At 56.9% G+C, this 14,535-nt stretch overlaps 1 protein-coding gene across 3 annotated transcripts; it reads left to right on the forward strand.

The window, feature by feature from the left end:
- The first annotated feature begins 235 nt into the window (after nt 1-235).
- SIPA1 (signal-induced proliferation-associated 1) lies at nt 236-12,246 on the forward strand. Of its 3 annotated transcripts, none has more exons than XM_023518469.1 (16): nt 236-321; nt 2,610-3,386; nt 3,980-4,107; nt 4,193-4,369; nt 6,638-6,812; nt 7,507-7,610; nt 7,870-8,027; nt 8,105-8,714; nt 9,087-9,361; nt 10,521-10,754; nt 10,834-10,945; nt 11,030-11,138; nt 11,223-11,324; nt 11,413-11,467; nt 11,669-11,747; nt 11,842-12,246. In XM_023518469.1, the coding sequence occupies exons 2-16, from the start codon at nt 2,714-2,716 to the stop codon at nt 11,986-11,988; spliced, it is 3,138 nt and encodes a 1,045-aa protein (XP_023374237.1). In that variant the 5' UTR covers nt 236-321; nt 2,610-2,713; the 3' UTR covers nt 11,989-12,246. The 3 variants fall into 3 exon arrangements, with proteins under 3 accessions (XP_023374237.1, XP_012666133.1, XP_023374238.1); XM_012810679.2 differs by lacking the exon at nt 236-321 and adding an exon at nt 563-2,076; XM_023518470.1 differs by lacking the exon at nt 236-321 and having other exon boundaries at nt 3,337-3,386; nt 3,967-4,107.
- The last annotated feature ends 2,289 nt before the right edge of the window (nt 12,247-14,535 follow it).

The raw sequence follows: 14,535 nt of genomic DNA on the forward strand, positions 1-14,535 counted from the left end.
TTTACTAATTTCTCAGCCCAGGAAACGGCCTGAGAGAGTCAGTGTGGCAGCTGGAGGCTCGACCGAAGTAAGTCATTGTGGCCCCTGGAGGCCCGAGGGCTCGCCAGGGCTAAGCTTGCCTTGGGATGGGCTGACCACCTCCAGGCCTGGAACCGGAATCCCCGCCCGCGGCGGCGGACTCCCGGCTGGCCCCGCCCCTCTGAGGAGGCCCCGCCCCCGGAAAGGCTCCGCCCCCAGGCGGAGCCGGCGCCCGGAGCGTTAGCGGGAGAGCAGCCGCGGGACCCCAGCGCGGGAGGCGGCGGTCGGGCGGGAGCCCCAGAGGTACTGGGGGGGGGGTACGGGAGGCACCGCTGTTCGGCCGGACAGGGGAGAAGGTTGTCCAGCCGTGGGCCCTGGTGGTGTGTGTGCATGGTGTGGTTCCTCGCCAAGTTCGCCGCCTGCACACTCCCAACCTCCGGACTCCAGCTCAGTCCGGAGTCAATTTGTCCAGTCCTCTGCCTCTGGCTCCCCACTCCTGTCCCCTCCTCTGCGAGATGGCCTAGCCGGGCTAGTGACCTGAGTGGATGCGGCAGCTACTGGCTCTTCTCGGCGGCGCTGGCGACTGCCCATGCTGCCAAATGTGTGGGGGGCTCCCCTTCTTACTGCTCTGTCTCCTCCCCAGCTTTTGCACACCACCCCCAGTCTCTGGCCTGGCCTGGGAGGAAACATCTGTCGCGCCCCCTAGCAGCAGAAATGGGGTCATGACCTCCAGATGTGCTGGGAAGCGGCCAGCGCCTCCTCCTGGGCCGGCCAGGCCTTCCGGATCTGTGGGGGTGGGGCAGCCCCCCCAGTGACACAGGCCGTGAGGAATGTTCCGGCCTCAATGGACCCTGTGTGAAGCTGCAGGGTGGAGAGTAGAGCCGAAGAACACCCTCCAAGGCTGGGCCAGAACAAGAGGCAGCTCCCGAGCTGGGCACACACACATTAACAGAGCTAACCCACAGCATGCAGACCACATCTTATATGGAGCAGGGCCTGCATAGACTCCCCTCATGACCTCTTTCCCCCACCCTCCCACACCAGGGTCTGGGCTCAAGCATGCATGTGTCCAGAGGTTGGCATATGGGACCAGGGTCTGGATCTGCCAAGCACACATATGGCTAAGCACACTTGCTTCACTCCTTTCAACGTCCCAACAGTCTTTAGAGGGGACAGAAATATTTAACCCTGTTTTAGAGATGAGAAAACAGCAGTTCAAAGTCAGCATCAGAACTTATCCTAGGAGAAACCAAGGTAGGATGCTTCCAGAGCTAGGGAGGCCTACGTTTGCTTGGTTCTTGAGGCCCCAGCCAAGGGGAACATGGAGCCCAGCTCCACGTGATGCCATTAGATGATGCACAGAGGCCAACCTCACATACTTGTACCCCAGTGGAGGGTGCTCAACTCTCTGTCCTGGCTGACTGCTCTATCCAGGGCTTACCATGGCATGGTTTCCCCTCAAGTTCTCACCCCACCTTTAGCATCTGCCTCTGGCTTTGTCACATTTCCGCAGTAAACAGGACCCCGGGGCCTTGAGTGTCTCAGTTTTACATCCTGTGAGATCTTCAGCCTCAGTCCAACCCCCACTCATTCTATACCTAAGCACACAGCAGTGGGCAGGTGCAACTCAGTTTAGGCCCTGGAGACTGACAGACCAAGCTGAGATCCTAGCTCTGATGGAATTGGTTCAGGCAACAGCATTGCACTTTGATCTCCTGTCACTTGGAGTTCAGCCCTCCTGTCCACATCAGTGAGACCAAGAAGGCAGAAGTCAGTAGGGCTTCCAATTCCAGCAATGGGGCTGGGTCAGTATGACTTCCTCTCTTTCCCCAGGCACAGGCATAGCAGCCTGCAAAATAGTGGGCCTGGGCCTGTCCTTGAAGTCAAGGTGACTTGGGTCCCATGACTGAGCTGGTGTGACCCCAGCACCTTTCTCAGGATGTGGGGGCTGGGGTGGGAGCTGGGCCCAGAATTGGGGCCATTTCCTGTGCTGAAGGAAGTCTTCATGTCATTCCTGCTGCGCTGCCACTATTCCCTGGGAACCCTTATGTCCTTGAGGTATGGAGGCTGTGAGGACTAGGGCATTGAGACCAGGCCTCTGGGTGCTTAGCTCCCCAGGGACCCTGAAGGAAGTGGGAGGGGCAGGGAGGAAGGTCTCTGGGGACAGGACGTCCTCCCTTTGTCAAGTAGGCAAGACCCAGACACCAGTGGCCAAATGGGTTTTCCGTCCCTCCAGAGATAAGCTGTCTGTACAGTTGGGCTAGGCCTTTGCAGGACCCTTACCCCGAGCCCAAGCCAAGGCCAAGTTGTGTGGGTGGGAACCAGGAGACACTGTCAGCCCCCGGGTTGCCCAGGTGCCAGGGCCCTCAGGGCCAAGGTGCAATAACCCAGCCCCTGGCTCAGCCCAGATAAGCCGGGGAGGGGGCTGGAAACCTCAGCCCTAGGCAGACAAGGAAGTGGCCAGGAAAGCGGAAGCAGCTTTGATGGTCTCGGATGGGGCCGGAAGCCAAACGGGTGGTGGAAGACCGGGCTGGGGGCCTGGGTTCCTGTTTTCTCCCCAGGTCCCTCTAAGTAGCCCCCTCCTCTTTCAGGGCAGGAACCGCTGCCACAATCTTGGCCAACTGGTTGGGCACTAACCACCTGTGCCCGCCAATGCGGCCCGGGCCCTGGAAAGTAAGGCTGGCAGAGCGTGCCCATGTGGGCTGGTGGTGTGGGCAGCCCTCGGCGGGGCATGGCCCCTGCACCCACAGATGACCTCTTCGCCCGAAAGCTGCGCCAGCCAGCACGGCCTCCACTGACACCACACACCTTTGAGCCGAGGACAGCCCGAGGCCCACTCCTGCGTAGTGGCAGCGATGCAGGCGAGGCCAGGCCCCCCACGCCAGCCAGTCCCCGTGCCCGCGCCCACAGCCATGAAGAGGCTGGCCGCCCTGCTACAGCTTCTACACGTCTGTTCACTGACCCGCTAGCACTTCTAGGATTGCCAGCAGAGGAACCCGAGCCTGCTTTCCCGACAGTGCTTGAGCCCCGATGGTTTGCCCACTATGATGTACAGAGCCTGCTCTTTGATTGGGCTCCAAGGCCACGAGGGATGGGGGGCCATACTGAGGCCAGCTCTGGGACACTGGCTTCAGCTGAGGACCAGGCTGTGAGCTCAGACCTGCTGCTTGGGGCCCCTGGCTTTGTGTGTGAGCTTGGGGGTGAGGGTGAGCTAGGCTTGGGTGGACCATCACCTCCACCTGTACCCCCCACGCTGCCCAATGCGGCTGTGTCTATCCTGGAGGAGCCACAGAACCGAACCTCAGCCTACAGCTTGGAGCATGCAGACCTGGGTGCTGGCTACTACCGCAAGTACTTCTATGGCAAAGGTGAGGGGAACGCAGGCCCAAAGTGGGACAGGAAGATCTGGGGCAGAGGTCCCTGTCACTGTAGTACACACAGTAGAATTCATCAACTATTCTTTCCCTCTAAAGTCCCTAGCCATAAGAAAGATCAGGAGCTGAGCTGGGGTCCTTCTGGACCCCTCTTTAAGTCCAACCCTGGCCTGTCGCCCCCAGCCGGGGAATACCTCTGCCTCCATCTGGTTCATCATCATAACCTTTCAGGATAGGGGTTTATTTCCTGTCTACATTCCTGTGAGGTGAAGACTCAGGCCTGAGAGCCCTGCACCTGGGATTCTTGGTTCTCAGCATTGCTGCCAAGAAAGGGCTTCAGGACCAGGAAGGGAGAATGTGGGTGTGGTGGGCAGCACTGAGGCAGGATGGATTTAGGCCTAGAAACAGGGCCCTGGTTCTAGTTCTGGGTGGGTAAGTGATATGGGTGGGGATACAGAGGGGGCAGGGCTCAGCCTAGGCCCTACACTTGGTGGTAAGTTGGAGCCTCATGCGTACTTAATGATGGGCATGGTGGTGTGGGCAGGACTGCCTGGGTGGGACTGATCATTCACAGCCTGACCCCTTAGAACACCAGAACTTCTTTGGGCTGGACGAGGTGCTGGGCCCAGTGGCAGTGAGCCTGCGGCGGGAAGAGAAGGAAGGCAGTGGAGGGGGCACCCTGAACAGCTACCGTGTCATCGTGCGGACCACACAGGTGGGCTGGGGTCATTGGTTCAGGCCGTGGGTTGCCTTTCCTGCACCTTGTATGGATTCTGAGCTCCCCTACTCTCCATCCTCAGCTCCGGACCCTCCGTGGCACCATCTCGGAGGATGCATTGCCACCGGGGCCCCCTCGGGGCCTGTCCCCAAGGAAGCTTCTGGAGCACGTGGCACCAAGGTTGAGTCCGACCTGTCTGCGCCTAGGCTCGGCTTCACCCAAGGTGCCTCGCACGCTGCTCACACTGGATGAGCAAGTGGTGAGTGGCCAGGGAGCCCCCAGCCTTATAGCTAGACCTGGTCTGAATCCAGGGTGCCTAGCTCTCAACCCCCTAGCTCTGACCCTGACCGTGGGATGGGCAGTGACCCCTAGTTTTTCAGATAGAAGGCATCAGAAGTCATCTAGAACCTTGATTCTCAAAGTGAGGTCTGTAGACCAGCAGCACCCACATCATCTGGGAGCTTGTCAGAAATGAAGATTCTGGAGCCACACCCCAGGCCTATTAAATCAGAGTCTGCCCTTTAAAAACTCATGAGGAGGCCAGATGAGTGGTGCTAACTGCTTCTTGGAGTTGCCCAGTGTACTCTGGGACATAAGGCCAGTTGGAAGTTATTCCCTACTCTATAGAAAGCTGCCCACTGGCTGAGTCTCCTCCTCAGTTTCATTCAACCCATCAGTCATTCAACAAACATTTCCTCACACCTTCTTGGTGCCAGCCCCCAGACTGGCAGCTGGGGATAGGTCCAGACCAGGTATTTGAGTAGCTCATAGCTGGGTAGTAGAGGGAGACCCACAGAATTGTTGAAATACAGAAGCAGGATAATAGCCAAAGGGCGGTATCAAGGGCTCCTTGGGGTCACAAAGGCAGTGGTGATGGCCCTTCCTCAGCCAGAGTTCCCAGCACAAAAGAAACATAAGAGCTCAAGCCCAGATAAGCCAGTGTTTTCTAGGTAGACAGGGTTGAGCAGGGTTTTCTGGGCAAAACAACTTGTGTAAAGGTTTAGAGACTGAAAGTGTGTCACATTTGGACAGTTCAGTGTGGCTGGAATAGGGCTTGGTGGGATAGCATGGGATGGGGAGAAATTTGCATTTGTCCCCATGGGCACTGGGGAGCCATGGAAGGATTCAAAGCACACCTGAGAGGTATAGTAGCCCACTGGTTGCAGCATGGGGACTAGAGTGCAGGGGGTCAAGTGGAAGATTCTTGCAGTTGTCAAGGCTAGACATGGTAGCAACAGTGTCAGGGGCAGAATGGGTGGCCCTGTAACTGATTAGAGAGTATGGAGTGTTGAGCTCTTCTAGCTGCCCAGCCACTGGGAGTGGTGGGTTTTTTTTTTTTTTGTTTGTTTGTTTGTTTTTCTGAGACAGAGCATCAAGCTATCCCCCGGGCAGAGTGCAGTGGCATCACAGCTCACCGCAACCTCCAATTCCTGGGCTCAAGCGAGTCTCCTGCCTCAGCCTCCCAAGCAGCTGGGACCACAGGTGCCCGCCACAATGCCCGGCTATTTTTTGGTTGCAGCCGTCATTGTTGTTTTGGCAGGCCCAGGCTGGATTTAAACCCACCACCTTAGGTGTATGTGGCTGGCACCCTAGCCACTTGAGCCACAGGCACCAAGCCGGGAGTGGTGTTTTTATGAAAGACAAGTAGAGTGAGGGAGTCATATCAAGAAGATGAGGTGCCTAGGTGCCAGACAAGGACATCTAGGAAGCTAGAGAAACAGCTATGGAGTTTGGGAGGGGAGGGTCTGGGCTTAAGGCAGAGATGGAGGTATTGTTCCATGGAGGTGGCTGCTGCAGCCACTGAGGTGGGGAAGAGCTGCAATAAAGTGGGTGAAGAGGCCCAGGCAGAAGCGGGGGGAATCCCTGGGGCCTCAAATCTAGATTCCATTTGTCCCCAGTGCTAACTATGGCCAAGAGGGGGCCACATTTGTGGGCTACAGAGGGTTGGGAGGGATGAAATTGAAATGGGGACTGAGTATAGACAAGCTTAGCTATGAGGAAGGGAGGTGAGAGCTGGAGGGAAACCTGGGTTGTTTGAATGGGTTCAGAGTACCCTGAGCTGTGCATGGTTATCCACAGAAGGGAGCTGGGAGCAGAGAGGACACAGAAACAGAACAGAGGGGGGCAGAGGTGGCTCAAAGTCTGCAGAAGTTGGGGTGGGGGTGCCTCAGATTCAAGGGTGGGGAGGACAGTCTAGCCTTGAGATAAGAATGACAATGGGAACATTTACTGGGAGCAAGTACACTGTGTGCAGGGTCCTTTCTGTGAATCATCTCCTCTTTTGAAACATGAGAATCACACCCCTCCCATCCATCCCTTCCTACCTGTGACCTTCTCTACTCCCCTGCTGAGCACCAGGAGCAGGACAGACTATACTCAACAGGCAAGCTTAGAGGGCTGGTGCTCAGGGCCACACATTGAGGCAACCCAGTCCTTGGGCCATTGTCCTGTTCATTCTCTGTGACATAGTGGGGGTGGGGCTGGCAGAGGCCTGAGGCCTATGCTTTCTGCCCACCCCCTTCTCCAGCTGAGCTTCCAGCGCAAAGTGGGCATCCTGTACTGCCGGGCAGGCCAAGGCTCAGAGGAGGAGATGTATAACAACCAGGATGCAGGATCTGCCTTCATGCAATTCCTCACCTTGCTGGGTGATGTGGTGCGGCTCAAAGGCTTTGAGAATTACCGGGCCCAGCTGGACACCAAAAGTGAGGCCCAGGGGGCTGGTGGGATGGGGACAGACCCAAGTTAAGGGTAGGCTTCTTTGGTTAAAACTAACCGCCTTGTCACTCTTGTGCATTTTGTCTTGGGCTGTGGCTGGGAACTGGAGAGTTCTTTGGGTAAGCTGAGGACATGAGTCAGGGGTGCAAGGGCAAAGCTATGGACTAAGAGGAGGAGTCAGAATTACCTGAGCTGGGGCCAAGGTGGTTTGTGGGTACCATTCCTTTATGGGACAAGTTCCAGCAACCTAGCCTTTGAGATGGGGAGAAAGAAGGGTACCCCTACCTCCCTGGTTGAAAGGAAGGACCCCAGCACCCCTGGGAGGTGTGTGACTGAACACTTCTTGCCTAAATTCCACTCTGTCAGCATGCCACACACTTGTGTGTGGGCCAACATCTGTCTTTTTCTGGGACACCTGTCCTCTGCCTCCCTCTGAACTACTTCTCATTTCTGTCTTTATTCTACTTCACCACCGAATCCTGACACCCCTGTGCCCTAGCATGTGCTGGAGCCTGTGTGGGGAGGGGAAAGAGGCAGCCAAGGCTGAGGCCCTTGGATCTTGTGGGCTGGGCATTGGCTGGTGGCATGAGAGGTTGGCCATCTGCTGATTGGGGCAGGCAGGAATGGCAGGTTCAAGCCACCCAGATTCCTCTTGTTTTCCCTCTGTGTCCCCAACCACAGCGGATTCCACGGGCACACACTCCCTCTACACCACGTACCAGGACCACGAGATCATGTTCCATGTGTCTACGATGCTGCCTTATACCCCTAACAACCAGCAGCAGGTGTGAAGGAGGAAGATGGGAGTGGGGTCCCAGGAATCTTTGAGAGGGCTGTGTAGGTGTACAGTACTTGAGCCTTGGTTGGCCTGAACTCTGTTGACCCCAACAACCCTCTGCTCTGATGGCCCCCTCCCAAAGACAAACACCCCCAGGCCTTCATCTGGGCAGGTGGGAAGCCATTGGCACCTTGGCTTTGCCCTGCCTGAATGAGAGGGACCTGGGGAACTCATGGCTCCCCTGATGCCCCTCATCTGTCCCCCAGCTCCTGCGCAAACGCCATATCGGCAACGACATTGTGACCATCGTGTTCCAGGAACCTGGCAGTAAGCCCTTCTGCCCCACTACCATCCGCTCCCACTTCCAGCACGTGTTCCTAGTGGTGCGGGCGCATGCCCCCTGCACCCCACATACCTCTTACAGGTGGGCGCCTGGATGGACTCAGGTCTTCCGTGGGCACTGAGCCTAGCTGCCCCTCACTATGGCATCTCTACCCGCAGGGTGGCAGTGAGCCGCACTCAGGACACCCCGGCCTTTGGGCCAGCCCTGCCCCGTGGCGGAGGCCCCTTTGCAGCCAACGCAGACTTCCGGGCTTTCCTGCTGGCCAAGGCGCTCAATGGCGAACAGGCGGCCGGGCACGCACGCCAGTTCCATGCCATGGCCACGCGCACTCGCCAGCAGTATTTGCAGGACTTGGCCACGAATGAAGTGACCACTACGTCGCTGGACTCGGCTTCGCGCTTCGGCCTGCCTTCCCTGGGCGGGAGGCGCCGAGCACCTCCTCGGAGCCAGGGCGCTGAGCTGCAGGCGGCGGGCTCGCTGGTGTGGGGTGTGCGCGCAGCGCCCGGGGCGCGGGTCGCAGCCGGGGCCGAGGCTGGAGGCCCCGATGGCACCGAGGTGCCCTGCCTACTGGGCATCTCGGCCGAAGCTTTTGTGTTGGTGGCGCCGCGCGACGGCCGCGTAGTCTTTAACTGTGCCTGTCGCGACGTGCTAGCCTGGACCTTCTCCGAGCTGCAGCTCGACCTGTACCACGGACGCGGAGAGGCGATTACCCTGCGGTTCGACGGTCCTCCGGGCCAAGCGGTGGGAGAGGTGGTGGCGCGCCTACAGGTGAGCTTGAGTAGGAAACGGAATCTCGGGAGTAAGCGCGGGATGCCTGGGCACTTGCCGCCCAATCCTCACCGAGAGTCAGGGACAGCTGCCTTTGGAATCCCTCTTTCCTGCCACCCCTCCTGCGAAAGGGAAAGTCGAGTGGGGGCAAAGCCAGCCTGAGAGTTTAGCAGAGTTAGCACTGGTGGCCCTCGGGCAAGATTTTGAGATTTTCTGATCTCAAAGCTTCAGATCTTCCTCTGTCGGGTGGGCTGCTAATGCTTCCCTCGCCACGGTGGAAACATCTGTGCCGCCTGGGGCGGAGTCCGGGGGCGGTGCTGAGGAGGCCCCGCCTCTGGTCAGGCCCGCCCACTCCCTACTCTGCCCCCGCAGCTGGTGAGCAGGGGCTGTGAGACCCGCGAGCTGGCACTGCCCCGCGACGGCCAAGGTCGCCTGGGCTTCGAGGTGGACGCCGAGGGCTTCGTCACTCATGTGGAGCGCTTCACGTTCGCCGAGACGGCAGGGCTGCGTCCCGGGGCGCGTCTGCTGCGCGTGTGCGGCCAGACGCTGCCCAGCCTCGGTCCCGAGGCTGCTGCCCAGTTGCTGCGCTCAGCGCCCAAGGTCTGCGTCACCGTCCTGCCCCCCGACGACAGCGGGCGGCCCCGCAGGTCAGCGTGCTGGGGACGTGGGAGGGCCGGGCAGTGACCACCACCCCGCCTGTGCCTCTCGTGTCGCCAGCAGCTTTTTCTCCAGAATCCCGTGTGAAAGTCTTTACCTTTTGTGGTAGAATCCCCTGTCTTTTAATTTCTCTAAATTGCACTTTCTTCATATATAGAATGCAACCTGTTAAACACGTTGTTTTCACTGCTCAAAAGATCAGTGAAATTCCATTCCCTTTTTTTTTTAGTTTTAGTCCCTGCCTTCCCGCCCCCACCCCAACATACACACTATGGATTCCTTATTATGCTAAACCATATGTAGACAAACTATTTTTGTGATGGACCAGGTAGTAAATATTACAATAATATAGACTTTCTGGTCTTTGCCGCAACTACTCTGTCCTTGTAGGTAAATGAGTAAGTGTAGCTGTGTTCCACTAAAACTTTGCTTATGGACACTGAAATTTCAATTGAAATTTCACTGAATAGTCTTTTGATTTCTTTCAACTAGTTAAAATATAAAAACCATTTTTAGCTCATAGGAGTACAGAAACAGGCACATCTGCTTAAAAAAAGAAAAGGACTGAATTTGGTTCCTGACAAAGTTTTTGGATGCAAAGTTATGTATCTGTGTTGTTATCTGAACCCTCACAGCATGCTATGAGGTCAGCACTTTATCCCCATTTCACAGAGGGAGAAATTGATGTTCAGAGTGATTTGTTCAGGATACACAGGAGTAGCACTGGAATTTGAACTATGGCTTCAAAAAATGGCCAGTAAGGGCAGCACCTGTGGCTCATTGAGTAGGGCACCGGCCCCATATACCGAAGGTGGAGGGTTCAAACCTGGCCCCAGCCAAACTGCAACAAAAAATAGCTGGGCATTTTGGAGGGCGCCTGTAGTCCCAGCTACTTGGGAGGCTGAGGCAAGAGAATCACCTAAAGCCTAAGAGCTGGAGGTTGCTGTGAGCTGTGATGCCACAGCACTCTACTGAGGGCAACAAAGTGAGACTCTGTCTCCAAAAAAAAAAAAGAAAAGAAAGGCCAGTAACCAGACAAACAGTTTTCACTGTTGTCACCACAGTTGAGGAGCAGTTGAGGGTGGGGCTGGTGATGCAGTAGGCTAGGGAACTGGGAATTCCTGCCTGACCCTGCCCCTCCCCAACCAGGAGCTTTTCGGAGCTGTACCAGCTGTCTCTGCAGGAGCCCAGCCGGCGAGGGGCCCCAGAGCCAGGGGACCCAGAACCAGCTCAGGAGGAAGCACCAAGGGTGGTCCTGCTGCCTGTCACAAAGCAGCTGCTACATCTGTGCCTGCAAGATGGCAGTGGCCCTCCAGGGCCTCAGGATCTGGCTGAGGAGCGGACTGAGTTCCTGCACAGCCAGAATTCGCCCTCATCCCACAGGTGCATACTCTTGGCCTTCCCTCTCCTCCAGGCCTCTGACGACAGCTTCTGGTTCTGAGCACCCCTCTGCTCTCCCTAGCTCCCTGTCAGATGAGGCCCCAGTCCTGCCCAACACCACCCCAGACCTCCTCTTGGCCACCACAGCCAAGTCATTGACACCTGGTGCTGATAGGGAGACACACCCCACCCAGGTGAGCAGAAACAAGGCTCTAGAGTCCAATGGCACAGTGGTGACAATAGGTATCACTGAACCCACATCCACTTCTGTCCCTCAGGATGGGCCTAACCATCTCAGTGGTTCTGAAGACAAGGATGACCCGGCCCCAGAGCTGAGGGCCTCCTTTCTGCCACGAACCTTGTCTCTGCGGAACTCCATCAGCAAGAGTGAGTCCACAGTAGGGAAGGTCTAGGGGAAGAGCAGGCAGTGCTCCTGGCTGCCTGATCTGAGCCCACTCTTTGTGCCTACAGTCATGTCACAGGCAGGCAGCGAGACTCTGGAGGATGAATGGCAGTCTATCTCGGAGATTGCCTCCACTTGCAACACCATTCTGGAGTCACTGTCCAGGGAGGGTAAGGCTACCAGGTGCTGGGGGTGGGACCTAGGACAGTGCTCTTTTCCCCTTTCTGACCTGACTACATGGGCCCTCTTCCCCCACAGGACAGCCCATCCCAGAGAGTGGAGACTCCAAGGGAACTCCAAAGTCTGATGCTGAGTAAGGCCTTTTCCCATGCCAACGTGAACCCCCTTCCTGCCTTTGCTCTAGAGTTGAGCACCATCTGACCATTATCTGGGCTCAGCTTGTTATGTGTCAGTCTGAGGAGACAGGGTGGGCCCCTCTCATTGAGGTGAAACTGGGGGGCTGTGGTGCTGCCCCTGCTTTGGTCCTACTGAGTCCTGACCCCCTTATCCTCAGGACAGAATCTGGGAGCCTGTCGGAGAAGGTCTCTCACTTGGAGTCCATGCTCAGGAAACTGCAGGAAGATCTGCAGAAGGTGAAGGATGGACTGGGGATGTGGGGAGTCACAGGGCTGTCCCTGAAAAAGGGCCAGCTGCTTTGACACCTCCCTCCCTCCTTGCCCACCCCAGGAGAAGGCAGACAGGGCAGCCCTGGAGGAGGAGGTACGGAGCCTGAGGCACAACAACCGGCGGCTACAGGCTGAGTCGGAGAGCGCAGCCACTCGCCTGCTCCTGGCCTCTAAGCAACTGGGCTCACCCACTACCGACTTGGCCTGAGCCATCACATCCAGACTCAGCCTAGTGGTGGAACTGCTTGGAACCACCTGGGCTTTTCAGGGCTCCAGCATCATCCTGAGCCCTTGGCCCTCCTCAGGAATTCTTTCCCTGCGCGGAAGCGTTTCTTAGCACTGCCCCCCACTCCCTTACCCCATTCTTTGGTGGTGGAAGCTACCCCCACCCTGTCCCTGTTTGTAAATATTCTTCAGAGAAAAGGGACTTCAGGGAGTAAAGAAGCCACTGCTATTTGTATCTGTACATGTGTTCAAGACATGACAGGGAAGGGATTCTGTCCCCAGAGGCCCCAGCCATGCTCCCTGGACCAGTTAGGATAGGCCCTGGGGACACTGGCTCAGAGTTGAGCTGGAACTCACTGAGTGTGTCTCTGAAATTTGGCCATCCCTGGGCTTCTCTCCCACAAACATTTATTTGGTTTCATTTGGAAGCAGGTGGCCATACCCTACACCTACACTACTTGTTCTCTAAGTCTTAGCACCACTCCTTAAGGGACAGATGAATAGTGGGTGGACTGCAGGGAAGAGGAAGGAGAAGCTTGGTGGTCAAGGAGAGCCTGGCCGTGCCTACGATGGCCCTGCCCCCAGTTCAAGCATTGTTGTCCTGACTATATTTGCTGTCCTGACTATTGAGCTCTCAATCCTGGAATTCCCTTAACTACCTGGCCACATCCTACAGGTCCTGACCCCAGAGGCAGCAGGTCCTCTGCTTGTTGCCCAGTGGAGGGGGAGTGTTCCATGTGCCTAGTGGAGGGGGAGTGTTCCATGTCCTACGATATATTGGCCCTTGACCTTCCTCTCTGTTCACCAGCCCACCACCTTTCCCATGAAACGCATCATAAGGTCCAAACTTAGATTTTGTCTAAACTCTTTGTTTTTTGGACTGGAGGCCCAGAGAGAAAACTTACTTGCCCAACATCATCACATACCTATGCCAGCCCCTTCTCCAGGCTGGTTGAAGCTCACTGCTGAGACCTAGGCCCTGGGTCTGTTAAGTGCTGGCAGGATGAGCTAGGCTCTGAGAAACAGAGCATCTGGGCATCAGGAAGGCTTCCTGGGGGAGGTAACATGAGGCCTGAGTTTTGAAGGTTGAGAAGTTCACCGGGCAGAGACATCAAAGGTATCTTGGTAAGACCAGTGGTAAGATTGGACTGGAGTCAGGGCACAAGCAGGAACCCAGAGTCAAAGAAGATGGAGCTGGAACAGAGGGGTTGTGAAGGGTGCACTAGGGATCCTGGATTAGCAATTCTTAAGATTGCCTGCCAGTTTTTCTGGGCAGTGACCAGCCCTCATGAACAATGTGGAAGGCTGTGGTCACTCTCAAGTGTGTGTCTACAGAGAACTGGGATCTGGCCATATGGCTCGTGGTTAAAGGGAGAGTGATGGTGTGAGAGGAGTGTCAGGTCTCTTTGGCTGCAGGGAGGCCAGGAAGAAGGCTGTAGCAGCAGGGGTAGTGGTGACTTAACTAGGTGATAGCAGTGACAATGGGGAGAAGTGGGCAGATTTTCCAGGACCTCATGAGGGATTGGATGTAAATTGCTAAGAGAGAAGAGGTGGCATCCACAATAGTGGTTAGGTTTCAGGCTGGATCCCCTGGAGGGTTGCAAGGCATGGCTGACAAGGGAAAGGGGGGCCAGGCTGGGAATGGCTGAGGTCATTTGGAATAGGCTGAATGTAGGGGGCCTGAGGGATGCTAGAGTGATGTTCCTGGGCTGGCATGCAGGGGCAAGGTCTGGGCTGGAGATAAGGATTTGGAACTGGTGAGCCGTGAGCATGATGCGATCACTCGGCGTGTGAGAAGGATCATGAGAGGGTCACTGGAGGTCACTATGGGACCTGGTTGGGACTGACAAGAGGGAGGCGCGGCCTAGCCTAGAGGATCGGGGAGGGCTCTTCTCCCTGCGTACCTCTTGGGACTCCGCGCAGCTCCTCCCTCTGTCCCCTGGGCTCTAGAAGCCTGCCCACCAGGCTCGGGCCCCGCCTCCCAAGCGCTCCGGGCAGGTCTGCCCGGGTCCCGACCCGGCCACCACCAGCTCGGGCTCCGCCCTCAGCCGAAGATCAGCCTGGTTTGGCCCGGGAGACCCGCTCTTGCCCCAGGTCCCGCCCCTGTAGCCCCTCCCTCTATCACCCCCTCTGCTGCCCCCGAGTGGACGTCAGAGCGCGAGCCTAATTCTCCAAAATTCCGCCATCCCTGGCAGCTTCTTTCAGGCACCGTCCATCGGAGTTTACACCCGAAGCCTATTGTGTTCCAGGAGACTCGGTAACTTTTGGAGCGCAGCCCACTAACGAGAACCCCCTTGCTCCTGCCATCACTCTCCCACTACCGTGAGAAGCCCGAAACTAGACGCCGAGACTTGCATGGGGATTTCCCCCAAGCGCGCTACCTGGCTTCGTCGCTGAACGCTATCTGTGTGCGTGTGCGTGCGCATGCGCAGGCCCTTTGCAGCGGGTGCTTTTAGAGGCTGCGCGTTCACTGGGCCCAACCGGAAGTGCGTCCATATGTAGCCGTGTGGTTTGTGGCCTGGTCTTTGTT

This window comes from Otolemur garnettii, unplaced genomic scaffold (assembly GCF_000181295.1).
Source record: "Otolemur garnettii isolate 467f Iridium unplaced genomic scaffold, OtoGar3 scaffold00140, whole genome shotgun sequence".
Lineage (NCBI taxonomy): Eukaryota > Metazoa > Chordata > Mammalia > Primates > Galagidae > Otolemur > Otolemur garnettii.

Bases quoted from the DNA above. Each gene is read 5' to 3' on its own strand.
- SIPA1 (XM_023518469.1), top strand. From the start codon at position 2,714: ATGTGGGCTGGTGGTGTGGGCAGCCCTCGGCGGGGCATGGCCCCTGCA. The intron at 3,387-3,979 runs GTGAGGGGAACG...CTGACCCCTTAG, and splicing joins CAAGTACTTCTATGGCAAAG to AACACCAGAACTTCTTTGGG. The intron at 4,370-6,637 runs GTGAGTGGCCAG...CCCCTTCTCCAG, and splicing joins TCACACTGGATGAGCAAGTG to CTGAGCTTCCAGCGCAAAGT.